This window comes from Lontra canadensis, unplaced genomic scaffold, assembly GCF_010015895.1.
Source record: "Lontra canadensis isolate GAN:19392208 unplaced genomic scaffold, GSC_riverotter_1.0 scaffold6, whole genome shotgun sequence".
NCBI classification, from domain to species: domain Eukaryota; kingdom Metazoa; phylum Chordata; class Mammalia; order Carnivora; family Mustelidae; genus Lontra; species Lontra canadensis.
The window spans coordinates 25,813,314-25,840,314 of record NW_022631000.1 but is presented as its reverse complement, the minus strand read 5'-3'; the positions used below and the strand labels follow the sequence as shown (position 1 = coordinate 25,840,314).

The window sequence follows — 27,001 nt, the reverse complement described above, 5'->3', positions numbered from 1 at the left end:
TGGAAGAATTTCACTGAAGTATGTACTTTAGTATATAATCAAATACTACCAGCTTCCTTTCTAGAGTGCCAGCACCAGTCTAAACACCACACCAGTTAAAAATTAGCATGTTGCCATGACCTAAAGATCCTCTTGTAGGTCTCTGCCTATTCACATATTTTTCTTTCCTCCCTAAAGGTAACTACAAATCTGATATTTGCTGTATTTTTTTAAGTACAGTTTTAGTACCTATGTATGCCTTTGGTTTAACCTATTCCAAATTTTATAGAAATGGAATCACCCTACGTGAGCATTTTTTTTGTGAGTTTCTTCTTGCATTCAATGTCACGATCGAAAGAAGTACACATATTACATCCAAATAGCTGTAGTTTATTCACTTTATGTAAATAAGTATATAAGTATGCAACTATTTATCAGTTTTTTTGAGTGAACATTGTCGTTGTGTTAAAGGAGGTCACCAACAGGCTATAATCTCTGGGTGACCGTCAAGCTAGTCCCTGACAGAAGTTCCTCATCCCTCCCCAGTCCTTGGAATGTGCATCCTGCTTGCCCTGCCCACAAGACACTGCCCCAGCAATACAGCCTTGAGAGAGTAAGGTATTGAGACCATCTGGATGGCATAGGTGACTAGACCCAGTTAAGACCTCTATATACACCTAAGAATCTGGCAGGAAGGTGCAGGGATCTACTCGTCTTGCAGTAGCCCAAGACAAGACTTGCAAGTAAATTCCATTGCTTATTCAAACTACCACCTACCAATCAGGAGTGGTCTGCCTCTTTCTTTGGTCTCTCCTTGCTCTCTGTAGTAGGGCACCAGTTTGCCAGCCAACGGTTGTTTCCAATTTGGGGTTATAACGATGGATGCTTCTATGAGCATTCTTATATATATCTCATGCTGTAGATGAGCAAGTGTTTCTTCGGGGTATATACCTAGAAATGGAATTGCTAGGACATTGAATATGTGTCTCTTCAAACATATTAATAATTGCAAACTGTTTCCAACATATGGTAGCAAAACACATACTCATAAAAGAGTTAACATTGCTCCATGTCTGGCATCACTTGGTAGTGTCAGTTCTTCTAATTTTTGCCATTCTAAGCAGTATGTAATGATATCACATTCTATTTTTCTCTATTTACTATTGAAGCTGAGCACAGTACAGGTCTGTTTGTATAAGATTTCATAGGGATAGATAAAGGTATTCTCATATTATAAGCATATTTTTTTGACCTGAAAATACACACACAAGAGTTCACACTAATTATTTGGGGAGAACAAACTGGTGTGGGAAAGAAGATAACCTTTACTTTATAATTTCCAGTGTAACCTGAACTTGCTTTCTATATCAATGTGCTACTTTTATTTTAAAATATATAAATTAAAAAACTGAAGTTCAAAATTATTTTAAAGCTCATATATATTCAAATAAACACATAAGATTGATAAACAACCTTTCAGCTGCCACCAGCCAAGTCTTTTGCTGGAAAAATACACTAGGAGTCTCATGTCCAATACAGTAGTTACTAGCCACATGTGGATACTGAGCCCTTGGAAATTGGAGAATGCCACATGTTGAAATTTTATGTTTGAAATAGCTGGTTAAATAAAATATATTATTTAAATTAACTTCCCCTGCTTGTGAATTTTGATGTAGCTTCTAGAAAAGTTTAAATTACATGCGTGGCTCAAAATACATTTCTATTGACAAAATATATTTCTGTTGCAGTAGAATCTACTTAGTGACCTGAGAAAAACATGACTAAGGAAGGTTCAAAAGAAAAAAACAAAATGACGCAAAGCATAAATATACTTCACTTAGGCAAACACAGAGTTATTTCTAGATATGCCCCAAACACCATAGCTTACTTGTATAAATCTTATTCAAATAACAACTTGAAGTCAGGAGCACGATCATAATTCTCATCCACTCTTCATAGTTCCTACATTTGCCTGTAGACAAAATAATGGAAAGAAGATGGTCCAAACAAGAGACAATGTTCTTGGTGACTTGGATTCCCTCATTCCTGCAGTTAACATTCCACGAACGCCCACAACAGGTCAGGACCTGCATGAGGCACCACCAACAAAAAGAAAGGACACGAGTTAACAAAAACAGGCCTTCCTTCTCCACCCCCATTCAGCCAAGCAACATTCTCCATGTCCTATGGAACGCACCCCACTTTCAGCCACCACTTCGCAAAGCATGCATTTAAATGCGGGAACATTCCCTGGATGATCTAGTCTATGCACAGCAGTAGAGGAAACACTAAACACGCACTATGGAGCATAAATTAATGGACTTTGCCTATATGGTTCATGGATATTTGTTGTAATCATTATCACAGTTTCTTGGGAACAGTGCTCTTGGGGGGATCCAGGCTTGCTGGAGCTTATTTTCACGGCTGGGAATGCGAAGAAGAAGATGTGCTGCAGAACCCAGCTGCTGTGCTCTAGCTGACACTGAACTGCAGCAGCACTTGCTGTGCGCGTTACGGCTGCTGTCAGGGGAGGGAGCTGTATGCAGAGCACTGCTGGGCTGTCAGCTGCAGCGACCGAAGGCTTTGGTGCAGGATTTTGGTGATGGCTGACATGCAGGCAGATGTTGGGAGGAAAGTGACCACAAGAAGCAAGGCACAAGGTAAGTATATGTAAAATAATGGTAGAAGTCAAGAGATTTTCAAAACAACGAAGTAGCTGTTGGTGGGGAATACTGAGGTCTCTGAAGGTTTTTAACATTTTAATTCTCCTCCATCTAATTTGTAGCTTCAATTTCGCTCTCTCTCTCTCCCTCTCTCCCTCTTTCTGTCTCTCTCTGGCTCTGTCTCTTCAACCTCCTCTCTCTCTCAGATACACGCATAAACATACCTCCTGAAGGACATCTAAATAAGTAGTTGTTGATATGCCATATATTTGTACAAGTTTTCTGCTTGTAATTTCAATCTCTTTTTCTAGTAATATACCCTGGAATGAAAGAAGCTGTCAGAATTCCTCCTACTTTAAGACTCTTTAAAGGAAAAAACCATTATGGACTATTAAAAGTTTGCATTATGCATAAGAGATCAGGCAAATGCCTAAAGACAAAGCACAAAAAACACAATACTTCAAAGAACTCCATTCCGCTTAACTTAGTCCCACCTGAAGAAAATAAATAAGGCTGAAAATTTAGGAAGAACTTTTATACACAAATTAAACTTTTGCTTCTGCCTTGGGCTTTACAATCCACTGATTATGGGGTGCCATTTGTCCCGTGGAGTCTGTGCATAGGATTCTAAATGAGGAGTCTTTTCCATGTCATCTCAGTGAATGGGGACCTCTCTAGATCTGCTCCAGAACCAGCTTTATCTTAGTTTCACAGATTCTTCTCTGTATCCAGGAATTCTTTTCCTTTTCTTCTAATCCTTTGGATCAGTATCTTTTTAAATATGCAGAATGAGTGGGGGTAAGAAATGCACCTTTTATTTATTTTTTTAAAGATTTTGTTTATTTGACAGAGATAGATCACAAGTAGGCAGAGAGGCAGGCAGAGAGAGAGAGAGGGAAGCAGGCTCCCTGCTGAGCTGAGAGCCCGATGCGGTACTCGATCCCAGGACCCTGAGATCATGACCTGAGCCGAAGGCAGAGGCTTAACCCACTGAGCCACCCAGGCGCCCAGAAATCCACCTTTTATTAACAGCTAAGAGGCATGATCCAGTTTACTATCCTTTCATTATTTAAGAAAAAATATCTTACTGGTATTATTTTCCTTTTTTAAAGGAACAGAAGAAAGGAAAATTAGATGTGTATGAAACAAGGAATTGCTCTTTTGAATGATGCATTATTGATTCCAGTTAGTTTCACTTTTCAGAGAGAGAATAAGTTACACCATTTTATTTTCAAGAGGTTGTAACTTACTCTTAGTTTTAAAAAATAAAAAGAATATTGCAATCCTATATTGTGACACTCCATTGGCATAGTGGAGGCCATATCATTACAGCTGAGTATACTCTATAATGCTATGCACATAGTAAGTAGTTAATACCTGTTTATTGGATGAATGAATAAAGCATTGCCTCAAAAGGACAGATTTGAATAAGTTTGTAAAGAAATGCACTTTGATAGAAAATTCACAAAGTATGGATAAATGGCTACAGAAGTAGGAGGTACACATTCCTAGAAAAGAACATTCCCCAAGTTTACATTAATAATGTTATTGTTCTAGCCAGTTATTCAAAAAATTTGTTATTAATTAATCTTACATGATATGGTATGATGGGAATAGCTGAAAACACAAATACATGCAACAAAAGTGTTCACATTACTTAGTTAAAATGTAGTTCAGACTTCTAGATGCTGACTTCTTATATATCAATATTTTGGAGTCCCTAGTTAATTCCCCCCTCTACTAACCACACCAGTGTTAGAAGGACTATGTGGAAATGGGAGCACTTACCAATTATTGTTGGGAATGTAAATTGGTACAAGCACACTAGAGGTCAATTCTCCAATGATCTTTAGTGATACTTAGTAATTTCTTAGTATTTGCTTAGTACTTGGTAAATTCTGCAATGATTCTTAGTAAAAATTAGAATCTTCATACTCCATAAGCCAGCATTTTCATTTCTTGATATATACCTTCAAAAGACTGCCATACATGTGCATAAAAACCATTGTCTTATATCATGGAAATAATCAAAATTCCCATTAAAAGGATGGTGGCCAAAAATGTAATAATACAAAATGTAATAAAATGTATATGCATAGTATCCATAAAAAGCAATAACATTCATTATAATACATGATATAATATATGATATAATACATGAATTTATATAAATATTACTGAAATTAATTCCAAAACATATTTTATTCACTTGAAATTATGTTTTCTAAAATTCATTATAATACATGAAGTTACATTTGCTTTTAACCACTCCCTTTTAACATTTGGTTAAATGCTGGGCCTTTGGAAAGAAAAAACAGTGTCTGTGCTGTTTTGGGGAGGACAGAGAGAGAAAGAGTGAAGAAAGAAATGGGCAGTCCCTACACTACACCAGGTTAAATGACCTGGAAGTTCTTCCTTACCGGTTAAATATTGAAAGATTCCAGGAGTCAGTCATATGGCCATATCCACATACATGGATGGTTGGCTGTACAGGCCAAAATACATGTTTAATTCACTCAGATTCTCATTCCAAAATGGTGCTCTATGGAAAATCAAATTTAATTTGTCCATTATGGCCATAAATTAAAATACCAAGTTTGATAGTGTTAAAGCAACTTAGTTTCTTTGGAATAATGTTTCTTCAAATGCCCATAAAAAATAGTAAGAAATCTAGGAAACATATAATTTAATTAAAATACTAATCATATTGGGACACTTGGGTGCCTCAGTCAATTTAGCCTCCAACTCTTGATTTTGTCTTAGGTCATGATCCCTGGGTCTTGAGACCTAGCCCCTCTCAGCTGGGAGTCTGCTTGACAGTGTGCGTTCTCTCTCTCTCTCTCTCTCTCAAATAAAGAAATCTTTAACAAATAATTATATTTATTCACCTTTTCTGCAAAATGACAAGTCAGGTAATGGCAGTTCTTCAACCCCAAATACTTCTAAACAGCCACAACAATAAAAAGAAATATCTCTTTGCCAATAAGAACATAAACTTTTGGCTGTCAACAAGCTGTGAGGCTGACTACAATTTTTCATCATGCTCTATGGCTTATCAGGTCACTTAGCTATTTTTAGAAGTAGACAGTGTTACTTATAATGCAGCGTATCTCGAAAGTTCAACCTTTGCAAATCATGCCATCCAGGGCAATTGTCTTAGAAGCAAAATCTCCATGGCTACCTGGTCACCTGCATTTAGGAAGATGAGCTGTCGAGTCAAGGCAATAATGCTTTCTCTTCCCCCCCAGTATACAATTGTAGTTAAATATCACCTGTATCTTTCCATTAACTTTCTGAGGTTATTGAAGGTTTGTATTTTCATATGTCTCTGACTGAACAAATTTAATTAAAAATGAAATTATAGATTTACTTATTACACAAATCACAAGGAATAATTCTCTTCTTGCTTCTTTGCTTTTGGGGGAGAGAATGTGAAGAAATCCTGAGAGAGAAATAATATTAAAGCTCATTTTCAAAATATAAAATATTGTGTTTATAACTGTCAGAAACTTACAGAGGTTGGAATAATGTATCATAGACTCTGGCCCAGGAGATTTCTAGAAACTAGAAAAATAGAGTATTTCTGATATAATAGTGAAAGCAAGGGCATATATATATATATATATATATTCATTCAAAGAAATATTAAGAAAACAGTAACTACATGAATACAAGACTCTTAAAATGAGTATTGCATATTTTCCTTTCCTCTTTTTATTATTTTCATATTGTTCCTTCAGACATCAAGAGTATGATGATTTGAGTAGCGTTTACCTTTGCTGATAGCTTCGTCTCCCCCTGTTGTCCGAAGTGATAAAATACATCACTCTGGATTCAGTACGGCACTCACTTCCTCTGTTATTTGTAAGCTGACATGAAGTAGACAGACACCTTCTGAAGTTTTTATGCATGCTGTGTTTTTTCTCCTTGCTGCAACAAGAAAAGCCTTTTCTTTTAACCCAGCTGCCTTTGAAGAAGTGACTCAAACATCTTCATGGCCTCTAAAGGTAAGAGTAAATATAGTTAGCTAATAAATTTTTCCTTATTTATGACTAAAAGTACTCAGTTGTAGGGATTTTATAATCAGTGAGGTTGACACTTTGAAATCTGTCATTTATCAATTTTGAAGACTGGAATTTTTAACTTCAAGGAAAATGTTCCATTAAATTAAAAAAGAAACACTATCTGATTGAAGGTAAAAGTAAAGATAAAAACAATGTTTTAGTTATCATGAATATAAATCTAGTGAATTAATAAGAAAAGCTGCATAGCAGAATTTAGAAGGGCAGTATTTAATACCAAACACAAGGACAGGTTGATATTCCAAGTTTAAAGGGATTTGAAGAAAACTTTTCACACATAAGTTAAAAAGTGTTAAAATACAGTTCGGTATTTTTAAATTCCCCACTTGTTGTGATATAGCCACTTACAAAGAATTCAATATGTGTTGCTGGTAAATTCTAATAATTTAATGGACTAGAAGTAAATATTACTGAATTATGAAAAAAAACTCCCAAAATTCTTTGACAGTAAATAATATATTAAAAAGCAAACAGAAAATAACTAATCTAAGTAAGATTAATTGGGGACTTTGTTGGACAGGAAGCTGGGAATTTTTCCCTCAAATTCCTAAAACTGCATAAATATCATTAGTTCTGTCTTACTTTAAACAACTTCTCAAAAGACAAGAGATATGGTTGTTTTTGATGGCAATAAGTTTCAATCTCACTAAAAACACTTGTGAAATTTATAAAAATGGGATTATAATGTGTTTCATTCCATTATCAGAGCAAACCATTAAACTCTAGCCTGTAATAAAAGTTTAAGCATGAAGAATTATGATTAGTATAATTGGCAGAAACCTTTTAACCTAATTACAAATAGGATAATAGAGTCCAACAAAAAAATCCACCACTAATTTAATGAAGCTTTCAAAGAAGTATATATGCTTATTTGCTTTCTTTATCAAAACACACTTTGGGATGCTATTTAATATGGAACAAAGGAGGTAATCTTTTCATTTTCCTTCAACATTTAATGTACACCAGTCCCTGAGTATCATGGAGAAAGCTGAAACAAATTGTAAACTATCGACATGAAACAAAAAAATCATGAATTTTAATACATGTACCTCGTTTTTATATTTGAAAGCGAACAAAAAAAGTCTTGACAAGCCTTTTCTTTCATTTAAGACTGACACCAACACTTAGTCCGAAACACTTCTTCACTATATAAGAGTTATAGCAACAACCGTAGCCTGTAAGGTAAAGAGTTGCTGAGTACGTGAAATATTTATAAGCTAGTTATACATTTTTAAAAGAGTAGATAGAAATTCAAAGCCAGATAGAAATTCAAAGGCGTTCCTTCTTTAACTGGTGGTCTGAGTCTTTGAAGAAACTTGTGACTGGAAAGCATAGTAAGATCAAAATATGATTAATCTACCAAAAAAAGCAGTGATGTTCGGTAATGATAAAAACTCACCACTAAACTTAGAGGCAAAACTTCAGGTGGAAAACTAATACTCCTGCAACCTACTCAAATTATTTAGCACATGAAGTGGGCAAAACATCTGTTAGAGACTCTATTCTATTTAAAGGAAATGAAAGCAAAGCTCCCTTTTGAATCAGAAATCTGGTTTGAGAGGGCAAATCAGACTATCATCAATTATTTACCTAAAACATTTTGGTAGACAGTTTTCTTCAAATATGTTGCAGGACCTCATTCATAACATCATGAAAGTCTTCTGCCTCATGAATGATGGCGGCAATTATTATTTCCCAGGGAATACAGAGTCATTGGATAGTTCACACATTTTGTGGGCAGTTGAATCAGCAACACTAAACCAGAGCACAGTCTGAATACTGGATGCCATTAGAAGTGAAGAAACACTTGTGTGGTCTGAAGTCCCCTGATTTAGTATAAATAAACACAATTGAAGAACAAGTTCATCCCAAATTTTAAGTTTGAGAAAGACGGGAGTTTCCAGGATGATCTAAACTGAACAGAAGCCATCTTTAAAAGCTGTTCCAATATGAACTGAAATCTCAGAAAAGGAAGCAAGTGATGTCACCATGGTGACAAGAGTTTCCGGCTGAGACTCCAGTCAGACTTTTGACATGATCCACCCTGGGCCCCCAGTGCATCACTGCTTCTTGACCTGCTTTGAGATCTAAGGACCCAAACCTGTGTCCAGAATGTAGAGCCACTTGCAAGACACTCAATAATCTGCATTTTGTCACAGCAGATATAGCTTACAAGATAGAAGTGAAGTAATTTGCTAATCTTTCTAACAACACAATTGACGAGGGAGAATCTAATGGTCTTTTGCCAGCTAATATTAGACATCGATCCCAGTATGTGTTTTTTTTTTTTATTTGAAGGATAACATGCATACAGTCCACTGCATAAAGAGCATCAAACTTAGGTTCATGATTTTTTAAAACAAGGGTGCGCTTGTGTAACCACCAACAAAATTACGATATAGAACATTTCTGCATCTCATAAAGTCCCCTTTTTGGTCAACAGTCATACACCTTCACAGCCAGGATGAACTTCTATCCTAAATTTTATCATTATGAACTGGTTTTCTCTAGATCATAAATTGGCCTCTATTTTTCTCTGAAAGTCAATGACAACAGTGCTTTTGGCACTAAGCTAAAGAAAGGATTGTTTGTTCCATGATACTGTTTCCAGTTAACCTTGCCGTTTGGGTCCTCTCCCAAATTAGACATGGTGTTACACAGTCTTCCTCCCCAGTTTGCTGATGGAGGTTCTGTTCAGGGCACCTTCTCCACTTCTCCAAGAAGAAGAATACTTGAGCCCCTATGCTTTTTGTCTGCCCAGATCTGAGAAGTTCAGGATGGGTCCTGTGGGGAAGCAAACTGCTAATATTGGTGTGGAACTCTATTTTATTTATCTAGTTATTTATAACTAGTTATCTAGTTATTTATAGATTTACTTATTTTAGAGAGAGAGAGCAAGGCGGGGTGGGGGGAGGCAGAGGGAGGGAGAGTCCTGAAGCAAACTCCCTCCTGAGCACAGAGCCCCAACGTGGGGTTTGATCCCAAACCCTGAGATCATAGCACACGCAGAAGAGACAGCAGCTTAACCAACTGAGCCACCCAAGCGCCCCTATATGGAGCTCTATTTTAATGAGGCCAAATGACGAGTTTTTTTCCCTATGGTCGTAACACTAAAGCGTGTCCAAATTCTAAATGTCACAGACCAATACAAACTTAAACACCTGTCTTCATCCATTCCTACCACCTCAAGGTTAAATAAATAAATGAATCACCTGGCAATTGTTTCTCATTAACACTACATGTATACACAAACTTTATGAGCTGATTATTACTGCAAATGGTTTATGTCAAGGTCCAAAGGACCATTACTTGGATGCCCATGTTCCTTCACCAGTTTGTTCTGGCTTTTTTTTTTTTTAATCCCTCTCCAAGAACTCATTCAGGCTATGCTTGAATTCTCTTAATAGTGGGGAATTTACTATCACCAAAGGAAACTCAGTCCTTTCTTCAAATTTATTTTTTAGAGATTTAAAAATTCTGAAAAATACACCCCCACATACACACAACTTACATGAATTCGGGAGAAATAATCCATTCTAATCTACTGTGAATTATATAGATGTCACTCCAACTTTAGTATAAGTACAATGAGAGTACTTACTCAAATCTCTGTGCAGCTGTTATAAACTCCTTATAGCAGACCCTTTTTCTTGTCCTTCCCATTCATATGTCTTTAGAATAGTATGAATTGTTTTCATAATGGCCCCTCTAATATTTGAAAATACCTATCACAGATCTTGACCCATACCTACACTCAATCTAAGACAGCATAGTATTATCAAACTAAATGAATGCAACTATGAGAACTCCAATAATTTATGGATTAATAAAGATGAGGAATAAGAACTCTGATAGTCTTTGAAAAAAAATGGTATCTAATGAGGGAGAAGTCTAGAAGGCAATCATGCAAAAAGAAAAAAGAAAAGTGATAGTAAAAAGACAGTAATTTATGATTTTTTAAAAACAGATTTTTCCACACATTATTACATCTTATGCACAATACTACAGTTTCCAGACTAATGCAGGATAAATAGCAAATATCTACATTTTAATCTAGCAGATAAGTGGAATTAGAACATTTTTACCTGGAAATAATATAGAAAACAGGTGATTTAAAATCAAAACCAAACATTTTAGAATTCTGTAAATATTTTCTTGTTTGTAATATTAAGTAAGCTACAAAGGGATTCACACTGTCAAAAGTATTTGGATGTTTTTATACAAAATATTGGGAAATCAAAGCTTCATTAGATATTATACTGCCCTTAAGCTCATAAATTAGTTTGAATGTTCTGCTAGTATGTAGAATTAACCCATTAGTTCTCAAAGTATATGGTCAGAGAAGCAGCATTAGCTAATCTGGGAACTTAAGAGACATGCAAATTCTGAAGCCTCACTCCTGCCAACTCCTGAATCAGAAACTCTGGAGTGGGGCCCAGGAATCTGTCTTTTAACAAGCCTTCCAGGTGGTTGTGGTAGAGCCTGGTCTGTGGTAGAGTAAGGACCACTGAATTAAACCTAGACACAGCAGTAGGATTGATAAAAAGAGACAAAATATTCTCAGCAATTACAAGGTACCCTCATAAGTATCTGAGGAAGGGAGAATATGCCTTGAAACTGGTAATTATGCTTCAAAACTGGTATCTATGTTTATCTTTTTATGAGTAGAGAATATCTAGTTCTTTTTACCATTTATTTTTCTTTTGGAGCTTATAATTTTTTAGCTCTTTGAACAGTTTAACTTGCTTTCAAAAAATATATTTTTGTAGAATCATTTATTTTGCCTGAATTATCCAATATTTTCATATAACTTCTATCAGCTGTCTTCCGCATTCCTTTTTCTCTGGCTTAGGAGTTAAGTGAAGGCAACAGTGAGTAGGGAAAATTCAGGAGATCATTGACCCTCTGAATTCAAAAGTAACAAATACTATGAGAAAAAAATGAAATGGCCTAAATTTAAACATGGGCTGAGATTTTCATTCTCTTGCAGATGCGCAGAACCAAAGAAGTAGAGGTTTGCCTGGCTTTCTTCCTGGAGCTCCAGACCCTGACCACAATTTTCAGGTCTCACTTCCCAACCCAGGGAACCAAGTGTGGCAGCCAGTTCTCCCTCCACCAGGCAGTCTCCCTCCTGGTCTAGAATATTTAAGCCAGGTGTTTTTATCTCTTTATTTCTACACACGTTCACCCCTTAAAATGAATACAGACTTGGTTTCTTGCTTTTCAACCACAGTTGAAGAACTTCAACAAATCACTTACCAAAATGAGAAAAGCAGTATAAATTATGAAATTATGAAAAAAGTTATCTCTATTATTTAGAAACAAATGTATTCTTTTTTATTCCCACTTCTATTATCCTTATTTATTTGGCAGAGTGATGACACTAAACATTTTTGATGGAGCTGTTTAGCACATTTATCCTCCTTCTGCTCATGGCTCAAGGTATAAGCAAATGTATCCTCAAGGAATTGTCCGACACATCTAGTGACCTACAGCTATTTAATTAAAGAATATTTACTGAGTACTTGCTATCATCAAGACATATAAAAAGCATAAAACCTAGGTCCTCTCACCTAAACATTCTGCAACCTAATCGGCTTGCAAAAAATGTTGACAAAAAGTGCAAGGCTATGTACTAAAGCCAGATAAACACACCATCATAATGTGTGCAGGTGCGTAGAGGAGAGAAAGGTTGTTAAGGATCTAAGTACACAGGAGAGACGTCAGTAATGATCTGAGAACTCAGCGTCTTCAACTGAATCTCAAAAGGTAGCTATAAAGGCAAGGGAAAGCAAATTACCAAGTTAACATCATTGTCTTTTATACTGTTGCTTCTCCAGGCTGATTTGCTTAAAAGATTATATTAGTATTAGATATAGTCATTGGAGCGTGAGCAGTGATTCAATCCTTATAATAAATCAATCAAGAAATACCATCATCTGAATTATGTGGCACATAAAGAGCCAAATATATATATATATGTATGTATATGTATACATATATATACATATATATGTATACATATACATACATATATATGTATACATATACATACATATATATATGTTGCTTTTCTATTTTATCCTGCAAAAGATTAGAAATACGCTAATATTGAGATGTCAGCACATCTGCTGCTATTTTCAGCTTCTTTGGCATTCTTTCAAACTATAAAGTCTATCTCCTTTATCAAAATCAAATCTCTGTGTTAATTCCCTTAAGGTACCAGAGATTTCTGTTATGCCGGATAGGGTTTAAGCTGCAAGCAGCATATGTTCCTGGGAAAACGTTTATAATTGCAGATGCCTTCTCCAGAAACCCACTGGCAGACAAATGTACTTCAGAGACTGGAGAGCTCAGGGAGATATGTAAAAGAGCTGGAAAAGCTAAGCTACCATCTTCCATCTGCAGAAAGGATCAGCTGTAACAGCTGACTAGAGTTGATTAACTGCTGCAAGCTGTTTGGGAATGTTGTCAGACAAGGTTTTGCCAAGTATAAAAGTGATATACCAGTGCCAGAGGGCTGAGGTTTGATGATCACATATGGTCATCACATATTCTTCTTCCATCCATGAATGATGACACACCCGGAGCCAGATGCTTGACATGAATACATTTCTTTTTTTACGTTCCATAAATAGAGATATGAACCCATTGGCTTCAGTTCTAAAATGAAGTCAATTTTCCAGACATATACCTTTGGTAATCTTTTCCAGAAAATAAGAATAGGCCACAAATTGGTGGACAGTTTATTTCAAAGGGAAGGGTAATTTATTCACCTTATCCTCAAAGAATACTTGCTTACTTTAAAGCAGTGTACTTATAACAGGATAAATGAGCATTTTGAATGTTTTATACCACAAGTCTGTAAGATAGATAGATATAGATATAGATATAGATATATAGATATAGATACAGATAAAATGAATTTTGTGTTAAATTTTATCTAAAAACCATAAGAATGAAATAAAATCATGAATATTTGAAAATAGTACATCCTCAATAAACAGGAAAATATACAAAATATACAAAAAAATCCTTCTAAATTAAAAAAATCAAAGTTAAAATGTAAAAACTCATTTATTTTCCTTTAATCAAGTCCATCCTATGACTAATAAAAATCTTATTTCCATTAATAATTTGAAAATAAAACTTCAGGTATGTATATAAACATAAATACATATACACACATGTATATATGTATATATATGTAAATATGTATGCAATATACATATATATGAAATTATATGTGTGTATGTATGTGCGTGTATATTTACACCATTCATATAGAGCTAAACCTAAGAATAAACTAGAGATTCTCTCTCTGGATTAACATATTCATAAGTCAATATCATTTTATCCTATTAGTGTCAAATGATAATTATTAGAATTTAGTCACCTACCTGGAGGTAGGAGTAGTGAGTTAAATTCTACAAAGACACATGTGTAGATCCAATTTATTTTGAAGTACATATATTTAATGGAATCACTGATACCTGTAAACCTGATAAATTATATATGAGAATTTATTCTTAAGCTATATATCCAAAGCTTTCATTAGATTTTCACTCTATGGTTTTCATACTTCAGCACTTTACTTGCCCTGATACTTGAATATATGATCCAATCTGTCTAAAGTTGCCAACAACTCCTAGCCCATTATTTAATAGCCAAGGATGGAAAGGACTCATTTGGACCATAGTTTAGAAGTGCCCAGGACTACTTAAAGGAAACTGCAAGAACAAAACAAGACCCTCAAATCCAGGGGCTTTGCTCACAGAGATAGATCAAATCAAATATTATCACAGAGATTGGGGCATGTATAAGGGTAGACAAACTAGGAAGAAAAGGTACTCAGAAGTTCCACAGTACCACTTAAGAATTGTTTATCCTAGTTCCTAAGATTAGGTTAGTGATGCCAAAACAACAACAGAGTAGAAAGCACATCAAAATGGGTGGCAGGCAGTAAGATCTGTGTCTAAATCCTGCCCAACAATTTTGCAAGCTCTGCGGTCCTGGCCGACTACTTACTCCCTCTGGGATTGTTTCTTCATGGATAAAATGTAATGATGTCTACCTCTCTGAGTTTTTATGAGGATTAAATCAAACACTATGTCAAAATATCTACCACAGTGACTACCTCCTGGTAGCCACTAAATAAACAGCTACTATTATTAAAAAGCAGAGGGGTACGACTTTCCTTTCCAATGTGCAGTGGATCTCAATTGATAGTCTCTAAATTTCAAGACTAAAACTCGATCAATGCCACTAACATTAAAGTTCTCGGATTCAAACTTCAGTCTTGCCCCCATAGTTCTTCTCCATACCTAAGTTACCTCTAACGGACCCACCGCTAAATAATCGTGGATATCCTTTTTGAACTTTTCTCTTCTCTCCATTTCCCTCAAAAGAGAACAGAACTAACAATAATACATTACAAAAGATTGATTCTAATATTCAAAAATTGCCATTATTGTTAAAATAGGTTTTAGAACCTCTTAAATCATAAATTATTTATGGAAAATATTTTTTGTGAACCTTTAAAAAAAAAGGCTACATGAGCTCATTTAAGAATAATAAGATTTAAATAGAGGATGAGGGATTAGTTTTACCTACACCTCAGGATATACAGGGAGAATATAGGAAGTAATGTAACTTCAGATTTTCTGGGTTTGTGATGCCCAATCAATACCAAATATTACTAATGACATTTCAGTTAAATGGTAACCAGGGAGTTTATTAATGTTAAGGGAGAATAAAGTAAAATTCAGAGGCAAAATAGAACATGAAGTGTTGGAGAAGACAATGGTCTTCATGGTTCGTGAATTTACCTTAGCGAAAAATAAAATTCATTCCAAGAACATATTTTAATATTTCCTTTAAATATTTGCATTGTATACTTTTAAATATAGTCATTTCTTAACTATCTATGGTTACTTTATTTCTGTAAGCTAACTTCATTTTTAATTACATAAAGCAGATTTTATTACATCAGCTGTTAGTGGCAAAACTTATTCTGCTTAAATGGATATTTTGTAGGCATCAATAGGATTTCTTGTGGTTGTTTTTTTTCTCATCCAGAGGAAGGTATGAGTGAGAACAATTTATAGAAGGATCTCTCTCAGCTTTAACAAAGACATTTTATTTCTGTGAGGAATGAGTTGAGAGTGAAAGAGGATTTAGGCAGGGTGGAGAGGGGAGGCCACACATTCAGACGATTGCTTAAAAAAATGATTTTAAAAAAATGAGTTTAAAAAACTTTTAGGCATTATTATTTAGAGACTGCTTAAACATCTTCAAGTATTATTTCCAATAGTTATTCTTTTATCCCTTTATCACAGAAAGAACACAGAGTTAACCACAGTTCTTATTCTTATTCTGGGCAATTCTGCCTTGGAATTTTCAGAACTCTTGTAATTTTTTTTATTTTTACTTGAATACAAAAGATACCGTTTTCATTATAAAATGTCAGCTGTGTTCAACTACTTCCTAGTAGAGAACATGAAAATTACAGAATTTCATGTGGTAAATAGGTTGATAGTAATATCTCCAAAGGTTTTCAAAGTTTGATGTAATGCTTTTTATTTCCTTTATGTCATTCTTTACAGTTAGACCTGATAATTATACACCAGCAGGTGGAGCTTCTTGGAAGTAAGTATATTATATTCTATACTTATTAAAACTGTTAAAAATATTTTAGGCTTCAGAAATTTTGTTACATTTAAATACGTCATAAACAATTAAGTTAAATGTTGATAAAATTAAATTAAAAAGATCAGTAGGTCTACTTTTTAAAATAAATATTGGAAAGCAAATTGTTAGTCCGATACAGATAAACATAAAATCACAAAACTCTCCAAGTCCTTAGTAATATTGTTATCAGGGATCTAACATTAATTTTATTTTAAAATAATAAAAGATGTTTGATCATTTCCATGCTTCTTAATAATTTATTTTTTTAGTAATTTCAGAAATGGAAATCAAGCTTGAAACTAAGTAACAAAAACCCATTCTACTCCTGGAACTAATATTACACTGCATATTAACTAACTGGAATTTAAATAAAAACTTGAAACAAAACCAAAAATAAATAAATAACAGAAACCCATCGAACAAAATCCAATGTTTTATCTTTGAATCAGTGATTCATCAAATGGCTTGTTATTTAACAATATACAGATTTACAATGATGACTAACCGAATACAGATTGCTTGAGTATTTTTTATTCTTAATATTCTATACATAAAATAGAATATGTCAAAATTGTAATAAGCAGATGGCAGGATGGCACGCAGCTGTAGATATACAGCCAAATAGATCCTAAAACAAAACCATTACTATGCTGTGAGTTGTCCCAGTAAATTCCACAGCAATGATAGAAGGATCATTTCAGGATTCGATTCTTTTCAGACTTTTTCAGTTGAAAAGCGGCACTATGTGTTTCAAGTAGGTCATATATCTGGAATCAAAATTTAATCATTGCACAGCTTTGTTCTCAGTACTTTGATTTCCATAGCTAAGCCCTCAAATTTTAGAGCATGGAAATAGATTTGCGTGAAGAAGATACCATACACTTAATAATTAGTCAGTGACTCCGTTTTCTTTTCTTATTTAAAGATTTGATACTAGGCAATAGCATTGTTTTCATGAATTATTTTTTCCTCCCTTAGTGATACTTGGCACTGAGACTTCCAACAAATATGAGATTAAAAACAGCCTGGGACAAAGAATTTATTTTGCAGTGGAGGAAAGCATCTGCTTTAATCGTACCTTCTGTTCCACGCTGCGATCTTGCACTCTAAAGATCACGGATAACTCAGGTCGGGAGGTGATTACAGTAAACAGGCCTTTGAGGTGTAACAGCTGCTGGTGCCCTTGCTACCTGCAAGAGGTTAGTCATGGCTGGACGTGTACTTTTATTTTTCTACGTTTGAAAAGATTAAGAATTATTTAATACATGACATCCATCTGGAGCTGTGAGGCAATTCACCTCGGGATTGTTAGATTTAGTAGGTTGCTCCTTTAGGAGCAGAATAGCTGAAGGAATTGGTGATTCACTAGCTTGTTTTTGTTTTCTTTTGTTTTGTTTTGTTTCCAACCAAAACCTCTAGTGGCTTCTGGTGAATGGGAAAAGACAGCTAATGTGTCACGCAAATAGGACACATCCTCTTGAATCTCTCTATTAGGCACACAATTATAATATCTATGAGATCCACCATTAAGCAAATCTACCCTTTGCATTCTCTGACTGTAGCAAAGTTCAGAAAGGGCTGAGTAATACCAAACCCTTCCAAGGTGTTCTCTTGGTTAGGTATTACTTTTCATACAGAATCTCCCATCCCATTCAGCCATTTATGACAAACTTCGAACGGGAACAAAGGCTATGTTATTGTTCTGAAGGGAATCATTTAATTATTTTAATATATAATAGATTTTCATCATTATCTAATAGATCTACAATAATAGCTTTCATTGACATAATGCAGTTAAGTCAATATGGAACATTCACTTACCTTAATCTCTTGATATCATAACATCTGTATGAGCTAGAAGAATACATTTTACTCTCCACATTTAGCAACTGAGAAAACTGGGGCTTAGACATTGGAAGTAACTTACACGTCATTGAAATATCATGTATGGGGCTTGATCCACTGTCCTTATTCAAACCCCAGTTTCTCAAAAAAAAAAAAAAAGGAAAAAAAAACAGTTTTTCTATTGACGACCTATGTTTAGGTATTCTACTTGGCATGATGAGAAATAAATATTAATATGAATGGGGGTGAATTGAGGAAGTTTCTAGCAATACATATTGAAACTAATCCTCCAACTATTTATAGGCAGTTGCCTGGTTAAGTGATAAAATGGAGAAGGTAGTCATACATGGAGTTCAAATCTTCATCCTCCTACTGAGGATATTTAAGATTTAATATGCTCTAAGATGGTATGGTCAGTATAATATATCTGTTTGAAACTTTCTGATAATTGATGTTTTATTTTATAGTAGCCAAATGTCACATAAATGAAAAGATGTACCTTGATACCCATTAATAATTTTTAAAAATGTGGTCAAAATCAAACCAGTTATTTTAAAATTGACCCCAGAACAAATCTATATAATTCTTTCTTTTCAGTGTTTTTTTTTTTAATTTAAGTATAATTGACACACAATGTTACATTACCATCAGCTGTACAACTTAGTGATTTAACCAGTCAGATCTACATAATTCTAAGCACTCTCATTGAAACCACCTCTGGTGATCCAAGAACACTAAAGGCATACACATAAGACTATGAACTTAAATTAAAAAAAGGCAAAAGGTAAACAGATTATAAGAGTTGGTTTGATTTAAAAGCAAACAATTTTCATTATTTTTACCCACCTCTAGTTTATTTCACAATGGATTTGATTTGACTATATAAATACGTTGAAGTACAATATGATGAAAAATAAAGAAATTAAGGAAATGAAGGTAATGGGGTAAAATACTAAAGTAAAGCCTGAAAATGCAATTGTTAGTCTGTAATGCTTTGGAAGAAGTGAAACAGGAATCAAACTGGAATGTAAAACAGTACCTTCACAGGAAGCATTTGTTTTTAATTGAACACAGAGAAGCTTGAAGTTGACAGCCTGAAGGGAAAACAATCATGAATAGCTAATAATTGGTAAGTGAGGGATAAAAATAGATGTGTGTTGTGGCAACACAGGAGAGGGAGTAGATTGGAAATACCTCATGGGAAACAGCTTCAGTGCCTGACCAACTGCCACACTCAGAACAAAAATGGCAAAGAAGCCAGCGTCCAGGGTCAGAAGACAATTCTGGGATAGGTTCTCTTCAGGGAAGAAAGATTAAAGACATGGACCTTCAATGAATAATGCCAAGCATATCTACAGAGTGAATTTCTTTGTTTCTATAAAATAATGGAAAAAAATCCACTGCTGTGTTTCCTTATAGCAGATATTCAGAATAGTTTGTAGAATACAAAAATAATTTTATAAAAGTTACTGTTTAGAAGTAAATTGACACTTTAAAATTAAAATACAATAACCCTAGAAAAATCTTATTTTATTATTATCTCTTCTTACAGTTAGAAATCCAAGCCCCTCCTGGTACTATAGTTGGTTATGTTGCACAGAAGTGGGACCCCTTTCTGCCTAAATTCACAATCCAAAATGCAAACAAAGAAGATATTTTGAAGATTGTTGGTCCTTGTGCACCATGTGGCTGTTTTGGCGATGTGGATTTTGAGGTATGGATGACAGAATGAAGGATGTTTTCACTTAGGTCCTGATTTTTTGCAACATAATTCAATTTTAAGATATTCAAATCCTGAAATATCTCTGAAATAAATTTAGAAGACAATATACTTGTGAAATAATGTAATAAGCCCATATTCTACATGCCAATAATAACTCATAATTTCAGAGATATTAAGAATTTTTTTTAAAAAACATGCTAAAACTTTTTGATGTGTGTGGAATTATAGCACCCATGGTACAAAGCAAATACATTTAGTTTAGAATCACCCTAAATTATATCTTCTTTCCTGTTGCTCTGGTAGTTACATATCCCAGTTCAGGTCTCATCTAAAAAGCACATTCCATTAAAATATCACTAATTTAGAAGCTATGGCCAGAAGACCTGCTAACTTGATTTTGTAAAATAATCTACACTTACATAAACGTATTTGTGTAAACGCAATGTTAAAAAAACAATAGGAAGTTTCAAATTTGGTTGTAAGAATATGAGCTATCTTAACTGCTTTTCCTAGAAATACATTTTAGGCAAAGCAGATTGAATTTAAAGGGTATGTTTGCTATTCATTCCTTCTCTCTTTACATATTCATGTATATCCCACCTAGGACTTTCGTTCAGTTTGAGGGACTTCACGGAACACTGTTCACCCAGAATATGATGTAAATTGTGCAAAGTGAGGTGTTCTAACTCCACTCCACTCTAAAAGGACTTAGCATGACTTTCCTAAGACTAAGGATAGGCTCCTCATTCAGTGGGGAGTCTCCTTGTCCCTTTCTCTTTCCCTCCCCGTGCGCGCTCTCCCTCTCAAATTAAAAAACAAAACAAAACAAAACACAACAAAAACTAAAGGATAAAAATGTGCCCTATGACTAAGACTTGAAAATTTTATTATTGGGACGCATGGGTGGCTCAGTCAGTTAAGCATCTGCTTTCTGCTCAGGTCCTGATCCCAGTGTCCGGGGATCAAGCCCCACATTGAGCCTGAGCCCCTGTCAGGCTGCCTGCTCAGTGGAGAATCTGCTTCTCTTTCTCCCTCTGCCCTTCCCAATGCTGTGTTATCCCTCACTCTCATCCTCTCTTGCTCATAAATAAATAAAATACTTTTTAAACGTTTTAGTATTTGTAGTAATGAATGTCCTAAGTAACTTTCTCTATGTTCTATCTTCTCTCACCATACAGAAAGTGAAAGTTTATACTGAATCACTTTCAGCCTTTGCATGATAATCAGAGCAAGCAAAATAGTTGATAAAGTTTAATTGTAGATGCCTTCTAGCTGAGAAGGACTATAGATTTTTTATGTCAAACTGCATTTCCTGTGTGATATATTTGCCCAGAGGATTTTTCCTTTTTAGTGAAAAATAGGACTTGGAGTTAGTAATAAAGGAATGACCTGGTAAATATTTAGTATAACATAAAAATGAGATTAAGCAATGGCTGATAGTATTTAAGTATGTTAGTAGTTATAAGATCTTAGCAATAAAAATTTAAAAGTTTACAAATTAGGGGTGCCTGGGTGGCTCAGTGGGTTAAGGCCTCTGCCTTCAGCTCAGGTCATGATCTCAGAGTCCTGGGATTGAGCTCCCCATAGTCGTCGGTGCTCTCTGCTCAGCAGGGAGCCTGCTTCCTCCCTGCCTCTCTGCCTACTTGTGATCTCTCTCTCTCTCTGTCAACTAAATAAACAAAATATTCTTTAAAAAAGTTTACAAATTATACCTAGAAGTTTCTTCTAAAAATCTTATCTAAAATCTTTATCAAAAATATTTTCTTTTTCTTATAATTGAAGAATTCAGGTTTGAAATCTGGACCGCGGGTAATGGAATTATCTTCAAGATTAATCCATGTAATTAAGTCTATGTACCTGCTGCCACCTTGTGGTAGCCTGGCCTTAATTATTTATAGAAATTATATTCTCAATCTGCATACAAAAAGCAAAAAAAAAAAAAAAAAAGGAATTAGGATGAATTAGACAATTGTCAGAAAAGCAATATTCCTGAAGAGTGAACTATAAAATTAAGTCTACAAACTTGTGCTTATATAAAGGAATGAATGACATGGAATTGTCACTGATGATAAATAAAATAATTCATCTCTCTCTTGAAGCAAAAATACTTAAAACCATTTGTTTCACTTTTAGATTTAACATCTCTTATTTTCTTTTCAAAGGTGAAGACCATTAATGAAAAGCTTACAATTGGGAAGATTTCGAAATACTGGTCAGGTTTTGTAAATGATGTCTTCACCAATGCTGACAACTTCGGAATTCACGTTCCTGCAGATCTAGATGTAACAGTCAAAGCAGCGATGATAGGTGCTTGTTTTCTCTTTGTAAGTATGGTCTTAAAGAGCATGAGTGATTTATTTCCCTTTTCTTATTAATCAGTATGGAGCCAATCTCATTTTACATAGCATCACTTTTACCCCCAAGGAGGATTATGCATAGAAGGCTAGTTTGGGACCAAGTCTTCAGAAGTCAGAATTCAGTCATTTCTAATAGGCAGCCCTTCTCCACTGGCCCTCATACACCCTCTCCCTCAAGAACTGGTGCCCTGTTACATCCTACTCATTGTTTCTTCAAAACCTTAGTTACCCTTCTCTTTCAATTTCAATTTATATTTTTCACTCATTTTCGCTTTCACTGAAAAATATGTAAATAGCACATTATTTATCCTGGGTAAAGTTCAGGACTGTTCCATTGTTTAACAATGAATTAAGTGACATTCAGAATGTGAAAAGTACAGCTGTCTTGCCCTTCCAATATGAACATGGACACATGGATTCAGTGGGGTGAGTTAATATGTATCAGCTTCCATTATTACAAAGATATTATGTCTTTGTCCCTTTTTTTCTAACTTAAAAGTCCATTAAAAATATTTTCTTCTTGATGTGGAGACTAGTGATAGGAGAACAGAATTCAAGTGATACCTGTGCCAAATGCTTGGCCATCTCCTGTTCATGATTTTTCCTCTAATATCTCCCTCATTGCGTATCACTGTCAATGCTCTGCAAAAAGTCATGGAATTTTAAAATAAACCTACATTCTTTCTCTCATATTTTGTTGTTCCTGTTTTAGGATCCTAAATCTTAAGGTTATGTTAATGTGTGCTGTTGTGGAGGAAAAAAATGGCTCTATCTAGTCAGCTTTTTCTAAAGACTCTTGGGAAATAGAGTAACTAAAAATAATTCCCTAGTGACATTGCTGATAGATATTTAGAGTTTAATACAGAATATATATTTTTCCAGGAATTTAATTTATTGGTTCCCTATCACTAGTAAAAGGTAAAATTCATATATGTGTAGTGCTAGGTTTTTATACTTAATAAGTTGTCACTTACCCTCAATTCCCATTTGCATCTATAAATCTAACCAGTTCCAGTCAGTCTTGCCTGTGACCTAATATTTCTTCCATTCCTATTCTCCTCTATATCCAGGTGACAGGGCTTTTAATTTTCCATTTCCTGCTCACCTTTCCCATTTTTGATCATTCACCACTGCAACACCAATCCCTCCAAACATACGTGCACACATACACACACACACACACACACACACACACACACGGCTCTTTTCCCAACACCTTAATTTGGCCTTTCTGATTAAGCTCTGCAGTTAATGTTTATATTTAAAAAACAGATCATCTTTAATCTGCCCTACCCACTTGTATTATCTAACAGGCTGATGGTAAAAATGTACTATCAACAATTTGCTATGCACTATAAATTGGAGAAGCTCTGATTCCGATAACAGCCCAGTCATCAAAAAAATAAATTTTTAACTCCATTGTCTCAGGGAGAAGTATACTTACTGAGAATAATGAATGTTCCCAGACATTTCTTTTTTCCCCTTTTTTTTGGGGGGGGGTGCAATATAGCTTTTAAAACTATTTCTCACATGTATTTCCAAGATAAATTACTACTTCTACATATAATTTGATAGGAAGAATTATATTTTTAATTTTTAAATGCTGTCCCCATTTTGTTACCTTGTGCTGACAGAGAGACCTTTGGAAAACTGCTGATGAGAGAATATTCACTGATCCAAACAGCAAAATTCACAAGTACTAACCTAATGTTTGGTCTCCTCTAGTTTGATGCTACCATTCCACAACCCATAGCTCTAACTCCCCCTTCTCAAAATCCTCCTGTTATAGTTTTCGGTACTTCTGAGATGACTACCTAGTTACAAACCACATAGTCCATAATGATGTATGTAATACTTGCTCAAAAGTCAGTGTCTGTTGCAACGTCCTGCACTGACACAATGTCCTGCAAAGCCTGAACTGTCTTGATCCCCCAAGATTTTGGCTGATGATACCCTGCTGATTCAGATAAGACTTCCAAGTAGCTTGTATTCTGAAAACTAGAAAGTATCGTTGAGCTTAAAACTTTTTTATTTTCCTCCTACTGCTAAATCGCAAGTTGCTGCAACACCTCTGGGAAACATAATTGCTTTATATAATCAAAGCTTCCATGTGAGACTCCAGATCTTAATTGTTGCCTTTCTGTAAATGTACTCATATCCACTTTATTTATTTGTAGGATTTTATGTTCTTTGAACATTCACTGGCTGGATTATAACAAGCAAGATGACAAAAACAATAAAATATGCAAGAACATATTTCAGTAAGTAAACTTTAAATGATCTCTTTCCCTTTGAAGATGTCTATATTTGACGCTGTCTAACTCTTTTTCATTTTCTTCTAGAAATCCCTTGGGCTCTGGATTTCATTTCTAAATGGTTTGCATATTTGCTTTTTTTGGTAACAAATGTTAATCATTGTATTTATTAAAGCATAATGTAATGAAGCAATTATCTTGTTGTATATGCATGATAGCTAATGACAAGATTACTGGGCCGAGCACTGTGTTGCTTTGAGAGATTGTCATTCTTCTTTTTAATGCTTTAGAAGTTATTGCATGGGTAAGCATGAAAGATGAGAACTAAGGCTTGCAGCATCACTGATGAAAATTCAATGTTTAGAGATCACTTTGAAGTTTTGCTGGTACTAAGGCTGGTTACTAATCAAAGGGACTGGATTTCTAAAATATTTTTTCATAAGCAGACTTTTGACTTTATTAATCTTCTTGTAGCGAGACATTTTTACTTTATATCAGAAAAGCTGAAAGTTGGATAAGTAATATGCTTAAAGATGAGGAGGGAGATAGATGAAATCAATTTGTTCTAGTGGTAAGGAACTAATATTTCCAAAAGGAAGTCAATACAAACCAAAGTATGCTGTAAGCACATATGCACACCAGAGATTTAAATAAGCATATAAAAGAGACTTCTCAGTTAGCAAAAGCAGTGATACAGAGCAGGACCTTTATCTATTTACAGTGAGTTCAGTCAAGAAAGGGATGTAAGGCTCTGAAAAATGCACAATTCTGTGACTTAAAAATAACCAAACAAAAACAAACAAATAAAACCTTAACACATGAGGCAAATGCAGAAGTCAGGGCATATAGTCAACTCAATTAATTAATGCCTTCTGCTTTAACGTTTTTGGAGTCCTCTAGAGAACTACATCTAGTTATCTATTCATTCCAAAGCCCACACAAGAAGAAATTTTTAGAATTTCTTTTTAAGAATGATTATAGTTTTTCCCTTTCCAAAATGAGGAAACAGACTTGTTTTAAGCAAAGCAACATGTAGCCATTTGGACTCTAATTTAGAGTCATATAAATACTACCCAAATTTCTATCCACTTAGAAGGATGTTTAAAGAAACTCCACACAATCCCCCACTTGGTTACAGAAATGTGTTCCAAGTATCTGTTACTAAGTTAATTGTTTGGAATTAGAAATCTCTCATCTAGAAACACCACTGTATGTGTCAGTTAAGTTCCAAGACAGCCAGCAAATAGCAATTTAGTCCTGGGGTCAGGGCTCTAGGTTGAAGAGGGAAAGGAAAACAATCACCTTTTCTGGGAATGCCCTTCATTGGCACACTGAAACAAACTGTAAAAGGTTCACCGGTAGAGCAGAATAGTTTAATAAGCACTGACACCAAAAAAATAACTATGCTTCAAACCTAGTCTTTCTCTTGGTGGTCCCATCCATTCTTTCAGTGTCACGGGTAGGACCTGAGTGTTGGAACAGTACAGTCACAGAAGCAAATGGCAGTCCTGTGTGTAATAGACGTTGTCTTGTGTCTAGTTTTGCTCTATGCTAGCCATGCATCTGTAAATTGGTCCTATAGTCTTTCTCAACCTTCTCAGCTTTCCCATGTGTTACTTTGGAGAGCAGCAGTGACTGCAGTGATTCCTCTCCTTCCCCTTGATCTATTTTAACTAATGTGTGTGTGACTTATTCATAACCACCTAAGGAAGTGTCATTTTTAAAGCTGATACTTCTTAACTAATAAGATGGAGAAAAATAGCCAGCATTTTCTGAGGGCTTATTACAACACTTCATATGAATTCCTGGTAGGGGAACAAAATGCAGTAAAAACAAAGGAAAATCGGGAAGTATATGGAAGCTTGCCTGGCACCCTATCTTTCCCCCTCCCCAAGTTTTCTCCTTAAAGATGAACCTGCATTCATAGCTTCTTATACTTTTTATTTCTAAACTAAAAGATTTTTGTAATTTATGTCAAAACAGCAGCATTCGACATTCTCATGGTGGGGCAAAATAGAAGAAAAACACTACTTATATAAATACTGCATTTTAACATGACAAACATTTGGATTTAAAAAAATATTGAAATGAATCCTAAATCAGTAAAAAGTTTAAAGTGCCTACTTCTAACAAGACTCCCTAAAGATAAAAATCTTTCTTAGAATATAGCACTTATTTCAAAGTTGGCTATATTATATATTATATAACAAAAACCTGCTGTAGTACTTTGCTCCTGAATTGCCCACTGCAACAAATTAAGATCCATCCCATCTCCTCCTCCTCATTAAAAGTGAAATTGATCTCTACATGTTTTCTGCACTCTTTTTCTTTTTCCTTTCCCACCAAACATGAGTCTATGAGAGACTAGCAAGACTTTCACTCTTGGGTAATATTTTCAGGAAAAAAA

The 27,001-nt window shown here is 34.8% G+C and overlaps 1 protein-coding gene and 1 long non-coding RNA gene across 2 annotated transcripts; one reads left to right on the top strand and one right to left on the bottom strand.

Moving 5' to 3' along the window:
* Positions 1-5,992: 5,992 nt before the first annotated feature.
* LOC116864650 lies at positions 5,993-8,818 on the bottom strand. The gene is made up of 3 exons (XR_004382056.1): positions 8,315-8,818; positions 6,417-6,643; positions 5,993-6,084 (listed from the first exon to the last, which is right to left on the bottom strand). It is a non-coding gene; the product is annotated as an uncharacterized LOC116864650 (long non-coding RNA).
* Positions 8,819-11,749: 2,931 nt separating this feature from the next.
* LOC116864649 (phospholipid scramblase family member 5) lies at positions 11,750-24,616 on the top strand. The gene is made up of 6 exons (XM_032852431.1): positions 11,750-11,878; positions 16,330-16,372; positions 17,393-17,613; positions 19,812-19,973; positions 22,145-22,306; positions 24,517-24,616. Coding segments are annotated over exons 2-6 (585 nt in total). The 5' UTR covers positions 11,750-11,878; positions 16,330-16,371; the 3' UTR covers positions 24,556-24,616.
* The last annotated feature ends 2,385 nt before the right edge of the window (positions 24,617-27,001 follow it).

What these genes read in the sequence shown, in the direction of transcription:
- LOC116864649 (XM_032852431.1), top strand. An exon ending in GCCCTTGCTACCTGCAAGAG is followed by an intron (nt 17,614 to 19,811) that starts GTTAGTCATGGC and finishes CTCTTCTTACAG; the next exon opens with TTAGAAATCCAAGCCCCTCC. An exon ending in TTGGCGATGTGGATTTTGAG is followed by an intron (nt 19,974 to 22,144) that starts GTATGGATGACA and finishes TTCTTTTCAAAG; the next exon opens with GTGAAGACCATTAATGAAAA.